Here is a 12739-nt window from a genome sequence, read left to right as displayed (position 1 = left end):
GTTCCAAACTGGTTGTTGTCTGTATTCCGTTGTGCACAATTTACAACATTAAATTGTTACTGTTTGGCTTATCCATTGCCCGTTCTTTTACGCCCCCTGTTGTGGGTCCGTGTTCCTACACTTTCATAACAACTACATCTGTACGTCTCCACTGGACTGGCACTGACTGGCAGGTATGTCGATTTCTGTTTGCTATGCGTTCGCAAATTGTCCGCAAATCAGATGCAAATCAGACGTAATACAAACGCTTTATTTGTGGCCAATCTGTCTGCATTCGCTACAACTTATTTTAGTTTGTGATGTGGACGTGATAGACACCTATATATCTGTTTTACACACTGTCCCAGTCTGCTGCCAAGCCGCAATACCCCATCAGTTGCAGATATCTGCAGATAACGGCGGATATACAGTGCATAGATTGAGTATGTATTGAGTATGTAAGGCGGCTGTCATCTGTAACCAAAATTTTGTGCAGCTCAAAAATCTTGGCAACGGAAAAACGTGCCTCTGTGGATAATTGCGGAGGTGTGCAGACGTCGGCCAACTCATACAAGATGGTTCACGGATATTGCAGATGTTTAGCGAATATAAACCACTTTTGTGCACAATTCATGCGCAAATGTTCCTAAACGCCAGTGGGACCAGGCCTTAAGGTGTGTACTTGTATTGTTTTTATATTTAATACATGAAATCAGAGGTGGGATGAAGTCAGCTTGCAAACACTTGGTGGTCATTACGACTTGAGACTTGACCTGGGACTTTCTGATTCATGACTTGAGAGTGACTTGATGGTGACTTCATCCCATCTCTGCATGAAATTATGAATTAATTTAAGGCTATTTTGAAGAAAATTCAGCTTTACTGACAATTTCAGAGATAATTTCAGGGTAAATTTTATGTCATTTCAACATAATTGTGGAGCAACACAAATTTCCTCAAAGAGGAAAAGTACTCACTTGGGCAATCTGTTCAAATTATTCATGAGATCATATCTGGTTAATTTAGAACGACTAATCACAAACAGTGCTCATGGTGGCTAATGCATTAGCTCGCCAAGTCAAATGATTCAACAAACGCTTGAAATGTAGATCAATATAATTTTCAATTATGGATAGTAATGCTCCCCCTCGAACTGCCACCTTATCGTGGTGGGGGAGTTTGCGTACCAGGATGATCCTAGGAGCTATGTTGTTGGGGGCTTTGTGCCCCTGGTAGGGTCTCCTAAGGCAAACAGGTCCTAGGTGACGGGTCAGACTAAGGACAGTTCAGAAGCACCCATGACCAGTACAAAATCAAGGACCAAGATGTTGCCCGGTATGGCCCACCCTGGAGCCAGGCATGGGGTTGGGGCTCGAGCGCCTTGTGGTCGGGCCTTAGCCCACGGGGCCCGGCCGGGCTCAGCTGGAAAGAGCAACGTGGGCCCACCCTCTTGTGGGTTCACCACCTGCACAGGTGACCATGGGGTCAGGTGCAGAGAGGATTGGGTGGTGGTCGAGGGCGGGTGGCCTGGCGGCCCGGTCCGCGCTCACAGCCCCTGGCTGTTGGGATGTGGAATGTCACCTCGCTGGTGGGGAAGGAGCCTGAGCTTGTGCGGGAGGTTCAGAGATACTGACAAGAGATAGTCGGGCTCACCTCCACGCACAGCTTGGGCTCTGGTACCCAACTACTGGAGAGGGGCTGCATGCTCCACTTTTCTGGCGTTGCGCACGGGGAGAAGCGGAGAGCTGGGGTAGTATTGCTTATTGCTCCCCAGCTCAGTATTCTCCACCTCCACTGTCGATGTGGCCGCTCATAGCTGTCATCGCAAGGTCTCTAGTGCCTGTCACGGTGGCAATCCCCGAATCCAGTGATGGACGCCGGAAGTAAAGGATGCCGTCAAGCTGAAGAAGGAGTCCTACTTGTCTTTGTTGGTAAGTGGGACCACAAAGGCAGCTGACAGGTACTGGCAGGCCAAGCGTACTGCAGCCTGTGGCAAAAATGCGGGCCTGGGAGGAGTTCGGGGAGGCCATGGAGGAGGACTATCGGTGGGCCTCGAAGAAATTCTGGCAAACCATCCGATGCCTCAGGAGGCAGAAGCAGCTCTCCACCGGCACTATCTACGGTGCGGGTGGGGAGCTGTTGACCCTGACAGGGGATGTTGTCGGGCAGTGGAAGGAATACTTCAAGGATCTCCTCAATCCCATCGTCATGTCTTCCGAAGAAGAAGCAGAGACTGGGCACTCAGAGGCGGACTCCTCCATCACCCAGGCCGAAGTCACTGAGGTGGTTAGAAAGCTCCTCGGTGGCAAGGCTCCTGGGGTGGATGAAATCCGTCCTGAGTACCTTAAGTCTCTGGATGTTATGGGACTGTCTTGGTTGACACGCCTCTGCAACATCGTGTGGTGGTCGGGGACAGTGCCTCTGGATTGGCAGATCGGGGTGGTGGTCCCACTGTTTAAGAAGGGGGACTGGAGGGTGTGTTCCAACTATAGGGGGATCACACTCCTCAGTCTCCCCGGTAAGGTCTACTCCAGAGTACTGGAGAGGAGAATTTGACCTCGGATTCAGGAGGAGCAGTGTGCTTTTCATCCTGGTCGCGGCACACTGGACCAGCTCTACACCCTCCATCGGGTGCTCGAGGGTTCATGGGAGTTCGCCCAACCAGTCCACATGTGCTTTGTGGATCTGGAGAAGGCGTTCGACCGTGTCCCTCTGAGCACCTTGTAGGGGGTGCTCCACGAGTACGGGGTCCAGGGTCCTTTGCTAAGGGCTATCCAGTCTCTGTATGACCACAGCAGGAGCTTGGTTCGCATTGCCGGTAGTAAGTCAAACCTATTTCCAGTACACGTTGGCCTCTGCCAGGGCTGCCCTTTGTCACCGGTTCTGTTCATTACTTTTATGAACAGAATTTCTAGGTGCAGCCAGGGTGTAGAGGGGGTCCGGTTTGGGAACCACAGAATCTCATCTCTGCTGTTTGCAGATGATGTGGTTCTGTTAGCTTCATCAAATCAGGACCTTCAGCGTGCACTGGGACGGTGTGCAGCCAAGTGTGAAGCGTCCGGGATGAAAATCAGTACCTCTAAATCCGAGGCCATGGTTCTTGACCGGAAAAAGGTGCCTTGCCCTCTTCAGGTTGGTGGAGTGTCCTTGCCTCAAGTGGAGGAGTTTAAGTATCTCGGGGTCTTGTTCACAAGCGAGGGACAGATGGAGTGTGAGATCGACAGACGGATCGGTGCAGCGTCTGCAGTGATGTGGTCACTGTATCGGCCCACCGTGGTGAAGAGAGAGCTGAGCAGGGGGGCAAAGCTCTCAATTTACCTATCGAGCTATGTTCCGACCCTCACCTATGGTCATGAGATTTGACCGAAAGAACGAGATCATGAGTAGAAGAGGCCGAGATGGGTTTCCTCTGCAGGGTGGCTGGGCGCTCCCTTATAGATAGGGTGAGTAGCTCGGTCACTCGGGAGGAGCTCGGAGTCGAGCCGCTGCTCCTCCATGTTGAAAGGAGCCAGCTGAGGTGGCTCGGGCATCTTTTCCGGATGCCCCCTGGACGCCTCGCTGGAGAGGTGTTCCAGGTACGTCCCATCGGGAGGAGGCCCCAGAGAAGACCCAGGACATGCTGAAGGGACTACGTCTCTCGGCTGGCTTGGGAACGCCTCGGGGTTCCCCCGGAGGAGCCGGGGGAGGTGTGTGTGGATCGGGAGGTCTGGACGGCTTTGCTTGAGCTGCTGCCCCGCGACCCGACTCTGGATAAAGTGGAAGAAAATGGATGGATGGATGGATGGATAGTAATGCACACCTATAAAGTGATTAAGTATTGTTGACAAAATGAGCTCGCTGAGCTAACCTAGTTAATACACTGGATAAAAAAGCCAGCTAGCTTGGATAGTTAGCATGTAGCTCCCCCAAAATTGACTTGTTGAGTTTGTTTGTGAGCAATGTGTTCTGAAAATATGAGGTCATATCAGTGACTGACTTTATTAAATAAAATATCATTGTCTTTGTGGCTTTTTATTATTGTATATTATGATTAGCATGACCAATTTATCACTTAGTAACAGCAATCATGAAGAACCAAAAACTAGTTAAAAAAAAATTTATTTAAAAGTCTACCAGTTGGGGTTGTTTTTAAAATTTATTTCAATTTTAATGCCATTTTTTTGTATATTTTGATAGAAAACAACATTCTGCACATATGAATATAAAATGTTCTTTCAATTGTGCATAATTTCAAATATTATATAACACAGAAGAGCTAATACGTGAAATTTGAAATAACGCGGCGTAATTCTGGGTGTGACTGTCCACTGTGTCCGTACACCGTCTTTGAGTGTTACAAACAGTGTAACTACATGTTTAGTACCTCACTCTGCATCTCGGTCATCTCTCTGGCAAACTGGATGTCTGTGGTGTCAGATAGCTGAGAATACAGAGAGGAGGGGGCCCCTTTGACCACAACCTTTGGATGATAATTCACCTGAGAGACAGAGAGAGAGAGATAACTGATGTCAGTACAGACAGCTTGTTTTTAATTTATGTTTCTATATTTTCCATATCCTCTTATAATAATTGTTAGTACCTATCTGTGTGTGTTTGTTACGCAGAGGTTTCAAGGCTACCTCTCAGCGTTCGCTGGGCCAATCTGCCCAAAACTCGACACGAGGGTTCGGCTGGGAGTGAAGCCGTGCACACTCCATTATTATCCCGATTGGGCCAGAACCCTGAAAGTTACTGGGGTCTGAATAAACCCACTTTTTCCACTATGGGACCCACCTCAGCCAAATTTGGTATGCAGGTTCGGGTATGTGTTGCCAGGTAGATACCTCAATTAGGTCTCGAACAGGTCAGAAGACTCAAAGTTATTGGAGTTAAGAAAATAAATATCTTCCCAAAAGAGAAAGTTTTCAAACTATCCAGCGCTTCTGCATTTTATGGCAAAAATACAAGCTGTATTTATCTGTAAATCTGGGGTGATTACCCACAGAGTCATGAGCAACAGCCTCTGCCAACTGTGCCAATCATTTCTACTTTCTACATTTTTACAAGTCACTAAACCTGATCACAGAATTATTTTAGAAGAAAATTTTCAGTCTTCATTAACCTTTTTTTAATTTTAGAACACTGGCTAAACCTAAACACGGGTTCTTACTTCTAAAAGTAAGCATTAGAACCACACGTTAATGTGTGGCATTTCTGTTAATTCAAATATTTTGAACTTGTCTTTATTTCATTAAATGAATTTAATAAAATGTTTTTATGTAGCTTTAATGACATTAGCCACAAATCCCACAATATAAAATGAAACAAGAGCTGATTTCAACATTAATTTTAAAAATTAATGCTGACAATATTCTGATGAATAAAAATGCATTTCTGATGTAATATTAAAGGGGCATGGCAATAACCAGCATTCAGCGTTCCTCCTTTTTATTTATTGTTTAAATGAATGTGTACCTGACTCTGCAGCTGTGACATCTCCAGAGCGTGCTGGATTTCTGGAGTGTCCGCGAGATGAGAGTAGAGAGAGAGGGACGCCTTCCTCCGACCATCCTCTTTGTATTTTTTCTGAAACACATTAGATCAGATCTCCAGGAGATTTTATTTGATGATTGTCTGTGATGGGGCAGAATGAACTCATTAATATCAGTGTTTACGATTCAGAGAAACTGATAAAAATGTTGAAAATGTCACATTTTGCTATGTAAATTTCATGTGTTCACCACTCTGATAAGCTTCATCAGGTCTTATAGAGACTGGCTGAACACTTATTGAGAAACAGCTTAAAATCTGCAGCATGGATGAAAATAATAAATGATGCATGTGGAGGGAAGCGTGGCTTTACAGTGTCTGCGGAAAGGCGGGCGAGGAGCAGAGTTATGAACAGCACCTACACAACAAGAAACCACTTAAACAGCTTCTGTTTACATCCGTTTGATGTTCGGGATGTGAAACAAGGTTGATCCAGATCGATCCTGGTCAGTTCAGGAGAAGAGGATTCAGCCTGTGATGGTTGGCTGGTCCAGGGTCAGAGACAGAGATCAGAGGTTCTTCAGAGAGCTTCTGACTGCACATCTGGATGCAGATTAATTTCTCTGGTTCGACTGATAATTCCACCAAGGTCTGTAGTAGAGTAGAACAGGTAGCTCAGTGGAGGAGGAGCCAGCCTTGGTTCAAATCCCGCCCATTCTGCCTGTCTGTGTCCTATGGAAGACACTTAATCTGCATTGTGTCAGTTCACCCAGCTGAAAAAATGGGTGAAGGCCTGACAGGTAACCTGTGTGGGACTAGTGTCCCATCCAAGGGGAGTCATGGACTGTCATCCGCATGACGCTACGGAATCTGCAGAGAAACAATGGCGCTAAGAAGCCTCAGGGACGATGTAGGACTTAGTCCTTTCTGGAGGAAAAACAACCTTCTTTATGATATAATGATGAGTTGCAATGTAGCACGAAAAAACCATCAAACTGTGAAGAGTCCAACAAGTCCGAGTCAATGACGTGCATAAAACTGAAGGGACAGCGGACGTGTATCTGTGGACTGACCTCGCTCTGGAACTCGTGGAGCGTCCTGGCCAGCTGCGTCTCCGGAGTTTCAGGCAGCAGAGAGTAGAGACTGCTCCTCCTCCTCCTCCTCCCCTCCTCCTTGTACTTGTTCTGAGGAGAACCGTGAGGAGTCCAAACAGCACTTTAATAGAGTCGACATAAACGTGTCCACCGAGAAGAACCAATCACACAAAACGCTCTCACTGCCTTCTGCAAGCACACAATCCTTCACTCCTTTTCTCAAGTCACATCAACATTCCACCATTTGTCCCTCTCCTCCATCCATCACTCCATTATCCATCAACTCACCCATCCTAATATCAATCCACTCCTCCATCAGCCCCTCTGTCCATCCACCACTCCATCATCCCTCAACTCAACCATCCTAATATCTATTTGAAGTCTATTTGAAGAGTCTATTTGAAGAGTTTCAGTCAGGTTTTTAGAATTCATCATAGTACAGAAACAGCATTAGTGAAGGTTACAAATGATCTTCTTATGGCCTCGGACAGTGGACTCATCTCTGTGCTTGTTCTGTTAGACCTCAGTGCTGCTTTTGATACTGTTGACCATAAAATTTTATTACAGAGATTAGAGCATGCCATAGGTATTAAAGGCACTGTGCTGCGGTGGTTTGAATCATATTTATCTAATAGATTACAATTTGTTCATGTAAATGGGGAATCTTCTTCACAGACTAAGGTTAATTATGGAGTTCCACAAGGTTCTGTGCTAGGACCAATTTTATTCACTTTATACGTTTCCCTTAGGCAGTATTATTAGATGGCATTACTTAAATTTTCATTGTTACGCAGATGATACCCAGCTTTATCTATCCATGAAGCCAGAGGACACACACCAATTAGCTAAACTGCAGGATTGTCTTACAGACATAAAGACATGGATGACCTCTAATTTCCTGCTTTTAAACTCAGATAAAACTGAAGTTATTGTACTTGGCCCCACAAATCTTAGAAACATGGTGTCTAACCAGATCCTTACTCTGGATGGCATTACCCTGACCTCTAGTAATACTGTGAGAAATCTTGGAGTCATTTTTGATCAGGATATGTCCTTCAATGTGCATATTAAACAAATATGTAGGACTGCTTTTTTGCATTTGCGCAATATCTCTAAAATTAGAAAGGTCTTGTCTCAGAGTGATGCTGAAAAACTAATTCATACATTTATTTCCTCTAGGCTGGACTATTGTAATTCATTATTATCAGGTTGTCCTAAAAGTTCCCTGAAAAGCCTTCAGTTAATTCAAAATGCTGCAGCTAGAGTACTGACAGGGACTAGAAGGAGAGAGCATATCTCACCCATACTGGCCTCTCTTCATTGGCTTCCTGTTAATTCTAGAATAGAATTTAAAATTCTTCTTCTTACTTATAAGGTTTTGAATAATCAGGTCCCATCTTATCTTAGGGACCTCGTAGTACCATATCACCCCAATAGAGCGCTTCGCTCTCAGACTGCAGGCTTACTTGTAGTTCCTAGGGTTTGTAAGAGTAGAATGGGAAGCAGAGCCTTCAGCTTTCAGGCTCCTCTCCTGTGGAACCAGCTCCCAATTCAGATCAGGGAGACAGATACCCTCTCTACTTTTAAGATTAGGCTTAAAACTTTCCTTTTTGCTAAAGCTTATAGTTAGGGCTGGATCAGGTGACCCTGAACCATCCCTTAGTTATGCTGCTATAGACTTAGACTGCTGGGGGGTTCCCATGATGCACTGAGTGTTTCTTTCTCTTTTGCTCTGTATGCACCACTCTGCATTTAATCATTAGTGATTGATCTCTGCTCCCCTCCACAACATGTCTTTTTCCTGGTTCTCTCCCTCAGCTCCAACCAGTCCCAGCAGAAGACTGCCCCTCCCTGAGCCTGGTTCTGCTGGAGGTTTCTTCCTGTTAAAAGGGAGTTTTTCCTTCCCACTGTTGCCAAGTGCTTGCTCACAGGGGGTCGTTTTGACCGTTGGGGTTTTACTTAATTATTGTATGGCTTTGCCTTACAATATAAAGCGCTTTGGGGCAACTGTATGTTGTGATTTGGCGCTATATAAATAAAATTGATTTGATTTGATTTAATATCCATCCACTCCTCCATCAGCCCCTCTGTCCATCCACCACTCCATCCCTCAACTCAACCATCCTAATATCCATCCTCTCCTCCATCAGCCCCTTTGTCCATCCATCCCTCCATCAACTGACCCACATCTCTTAATCCACCAACATACATATATTCATCCCTCCTTCCATCCCTCCATCATCCATACAGTGTGGCAGTATCCATTTATCAGCCCCTCTGTTCATCCACTCCATTCCTCATTCATCTAATCAATATCCATCCATCCCTCCATTCATCCATACAGTGTGGCAGTATCCATTCATCCACCTCTTCTTCCATCTCTCTATTATTCACATCCATTCATCCATCCATCCATCCATCCATCCATCCATCCATCCAGTGTGGCAGTATCTGTTCATCCACCTCTTCTTCCACCTACCCACATCCATCCCTCCAACCAACCATCTATTCACCCACCCCATCCATCTGTCTATCCTACCATTCCATCCGTCTGTCCGTCCATCTGTCCATCCATCAATCCGTCCATCAGCCTCTCTGTTCTTCCACTCATCCATTCATTGGCTCTTTCATCCATCACTCATTCATCTAATCAAGATTCATCCATCCCTCCATCCATATGTCCTTCCATCTCTCCATCATTCACATCCATCCATTGTGGCAGTATCCTTTCATCCACCTCTCCTTCCATCCACTCACATCCATCCCTCCAACCAGGCATTTATTCACTCACACATCCATCTGTCTATCCTACTATTCGAGCCATCCATCCATCCATCCATCCATCCATCCATCCTGACCTCGCTGAGGATGTCCGTCAGCTCTTTGACAAACTGGGTCTCTGTGGTTTCTGGCAGTAAAGAGTAAAGTGATGAGGAAATGTCTGTCTTCACACTTCCCTTGTATTTAATCTGAAAAACCAAATAAGATGACCACAGTAATGAGGGAAACTCTTTACAGACGTTCTGATCACTGATTTCCTACCTTAAGCAAATCCTGACCCCGAACTCCATCAGCGTATCCTCAGTTTAACCACGAACCTTAAAACCTAACTCTAATGATTAGAATAACCTTTTCAGAGGTCAGTCATCATTTAATGCACTTTTTAAATTTTTGTTGGTCTAAAGCCCTCCTGAAACAAATAACTGTTTTTTAAAGACCTGGATGACATGTTTCTGTATATAGTGGCTTGCAAAAGTATTCAGCCCCTTGGTATTTCACGCATTTTAATTTATGGCATTTCAAAAACAAAACGTAGATCAGGCTTCTCAATATAAAAGTTTCTAAAATTATTTTCCTTAGACTCAAACTGAAAGTAAATCTGTACAACTTGATATAAATTAATTAAAAATATAAAAGTCAAGATGATGGGTTGCATAAGTAATCAGCCCCTTTGGTATAATACCTGTAAATGATCAATTTTGTTGCCAATTTTCTTCAAACAAGTCAGGGGATGGATACATGAACATTTCCAAGTCATAGTAGAGAAGCTTGAATCTTCGACTGGACTGGGTTGCTTGACGCGAGGACGTTTCGCTTCAAATCGCAGAAGCTTCCTCAGCTAAAATTCTTGCTCTGGTGGTCTGACTTCTGTCTTGACTCTTGTAGAGAAGAATAATCAAGAAGTCACAAAAGCTGGAGTTTTAAACCTAACCAGACCCCTCCTACCGAGAGGCAGACTGCTATAGGCTGGTGACTAAACAATAGCTCTAATTAGCACCTATTGTGCTCTAGTTAGCACCCTCCTAATGACAGGGCAGCTGTCCCTCTCCTGATGGCTGCCTTGACGACTCTGCTAATGACGTGAAAGGTTGTGAAACTTCCTGATTTGCCGCTCCTTACTTTTTAAATGCTCAGCCATTTGAATTTTAACTATGAACTTTGTGATCTTATCGCGTCAAGCTTCTCTGTTATGGAAACCACCTGGACAACTGAGAGCCTACACAGAAACATTGTGACCAACTGTGGGCACGAGACCCTGGCACTGGTACGTAAGCTGGAAAAGACTGCTAAAAAGATAGCTAACTTTAGAAACCACGTAAGATTTAACCTGAGATGGAAACAAAACAATGTTATTCCCAAATGCATGAAGCAAAAGGCACTAGAAGCAGGTCACACAGCAGAAAAGATCCAGCACAGTTACCTTAGGAGGATTTTGGGTCTTAGAATTATAGCAGTCTGCCTCTCGGTAGGAGGGGTCTGGTTAGGTTTAAAACTCCAGCTTTTGTGACTTCTTGATTATTCTTCTCTACAAGAGTCAACACAGAAGTCAGACCACCAGAGCAAGAATTTTAGCTGAGGAAGCTTCTGCGATTTGAAGCGAAACGTCCTTGCGTCTACTGGTGGTTGGCTCTCACTGTGGTATTGTATCACTTCCTGTTCCGGACCACAGCGGTGTTTTTCTGTATCTGTTAGCTGTTTAATCTGCGCAGTTAGATTGATCTAGTTACCTAGATAACGATTTGTTTCACAGTGTTATCTTCACGTGCCTTAACTAAAGCACTCCCTCTGCTGAATCACCTCTAAATTATTTACACATTATTCACTTTGTGTGTTTTTAGGAATCCGCTAGCTTAGCGCAGCTACTAGATCTTAGCCGGTTTAGCATGGCGGCTTCTCCTGTCTCTCCCGCACTTTTCTGCTCTGGGTGTGAAATGTTTAGTTATTCCTCTGCCTCCTTTAGCAGTAATGGTACTTGTAATAAGTGTAGCTTATTCGTAGCTTTGGAGGCCAGGCTGGGCAAATTGGAGACTCGGCTCCGCACCGTGGAAAATTCTACAGCTAGCCAGGCCCCTGTAGTCTGTGCGGACCAAGGTAGCTTAGCCGCCATTAGTTTCCCTCTGGCAGATCCCGAGCAGCCGGGAAAGCAGGCCGACTGGGTGACTGTGAGGAGGAAGCGTAGTTCTAAACAGAAGCCCCGTGTACACCGCCAACCCGTTCACATTTCTAACCGTTTTTCCCCACTTGACGACACACCCGCCGAGGATCAAACTCTGGTTATTGGCGACTCTGTTTTGAGAAATGTGAAGTTAGCGACACCAGCAACCATAGTCAATTGTCTTCCGGGGGCCAGAGCAGGCGACACTGAATTAAATTTGAAACTGCTGGCTAAGGCTAAGCGTGAATTTGGTAAGATTGTAATTCACGTCGGCAGTAATGACACCCGGTTACGCCAATCGGAGGTCACTAAAATTAACATTGAATCGGTGTGTAACTTTGCAAAAACAATGTCGGACTCTGTAGTTTTCTCTGGGCCCCTCCCCAATTGGACCGGGAGTGACATGTTTAGCCGGATGTTCTCCTTGAATTGCTGGCTGTCTGAGTGGTGTCCAAAAAATGAGGTGGGCTTCATAGATAATTGGCAAAGTTTCTGGGGAAAACCTGGTCTTGTTAGGAGAGACGGCATCCATCCCACTTTGGATGGAGCAGCTCTCATTTCTAGAAATCTGGCCAATTTTCTTAAATCCTCCAAACCGTGACTATCCAGGGTTGGGACCAGGAAGCAGAGTTGTAGTCTTACACACCTCTCTGCAGCTTCTCTCCCCCTGCCATCCCCTCATTACCCCATCCCCGTAGAGACGGTGCCTGCTCCCAGACCACCAATAACCAGTAAAAATCTATTTAAGCATAAAAATTCAAAAAGAAAAAATAATATAGCACCTTCAACTGCACCACAGACTAAAACAGTTAAATGTGGTCTATTAAACATTAGGTCTCTCTCTCTTCTAAGTCCCTGTTAGTAAATGATATAATAATTGATCAACATATTGATTTATTCTGCCTTACAGAAACCTGGTTACAGCAGGATGAATATGTTAGTTTAAATGAGTCAACACCCCCGAGTCACACTAACTGCCAGAATGCTCATAGCACGGGCCGGGGCGGAGGATTAGCAGCAATCTTCCATTCCAGCTTATTAATTAATCCAAAACCCAGACAGAGCTTTAATTCATTTGAAAGCTTGACTCTTAGTCTTGTCCATCCAAATTGGAATGTTGGGAAGGTGTCGTAGCACGGACCCACAACAGGGGGCGCAAATGAACGGACAATGAGTAAGCCAAAAGGTAACAATTTAATGTTGTGATAATACACAACGAAATGTACAGTAATTTTCACAGTCAATAAACACCAGGTGACGT

The 12739-nt window shown here is 45.1% G+C and overlaps 1 protein-coding gene across 5 annotated transcripts in view; it reads right to left on the bottom strand.

The window, feature by feature from the left end:
* The window catches only part of nebl (nebulette), a 219615-nt gene that overhangs the window by 118859 nt on the left and 88017 nt on the right, over positions 1-12739 (bottom strand). For 3 of the 5 annotated variants that reach the window (XM_034189279.1, XM_034189348.1, XM_034189412.1), the window contains exons 6-9: positions 9401-9511; positions 6522-6632; positions 5434-5544; positions 4343-4456 (exon numbers count right to left, since the gene is read on the bottom strand). The exons of the other annotated variants lie outside the window; for them this stretch is intronic. In XM_034189279.1, coding sequence (XP_034045170.1) covers positions 4343-4456; positions 5434-5544; positions 6522-6632; positions 9401-9511 — 447 coding nt within the window. The remainder of the gene's footprint in view (positions 1-4342; positions 4457-5433; positions 5545-6521; positions 6633-9400; positions 9512-12739) is intronic. 5 annotated transcript variants of the gene reach the window in all.

Source organism: Thalassophryne amazonica, chromosome 1 (genome assembly GCF_902500255.1).
Source record: "Thalassophryne amazonica chromosome 1, fThaAma1.1, whole genome shotgun sequence".
NCBI lineage: Eukaryota > Metazoa > Chordata > Actinopteri > Batrachoidiformes > Batrachoididae > Thalassophryne > Thalassophryne amazonica.
The sequence above is the reverse complement of the archived record's forward strand: the minus strand, read 5'-3'. Positions and strand labels throughout refer to the sequence as shown.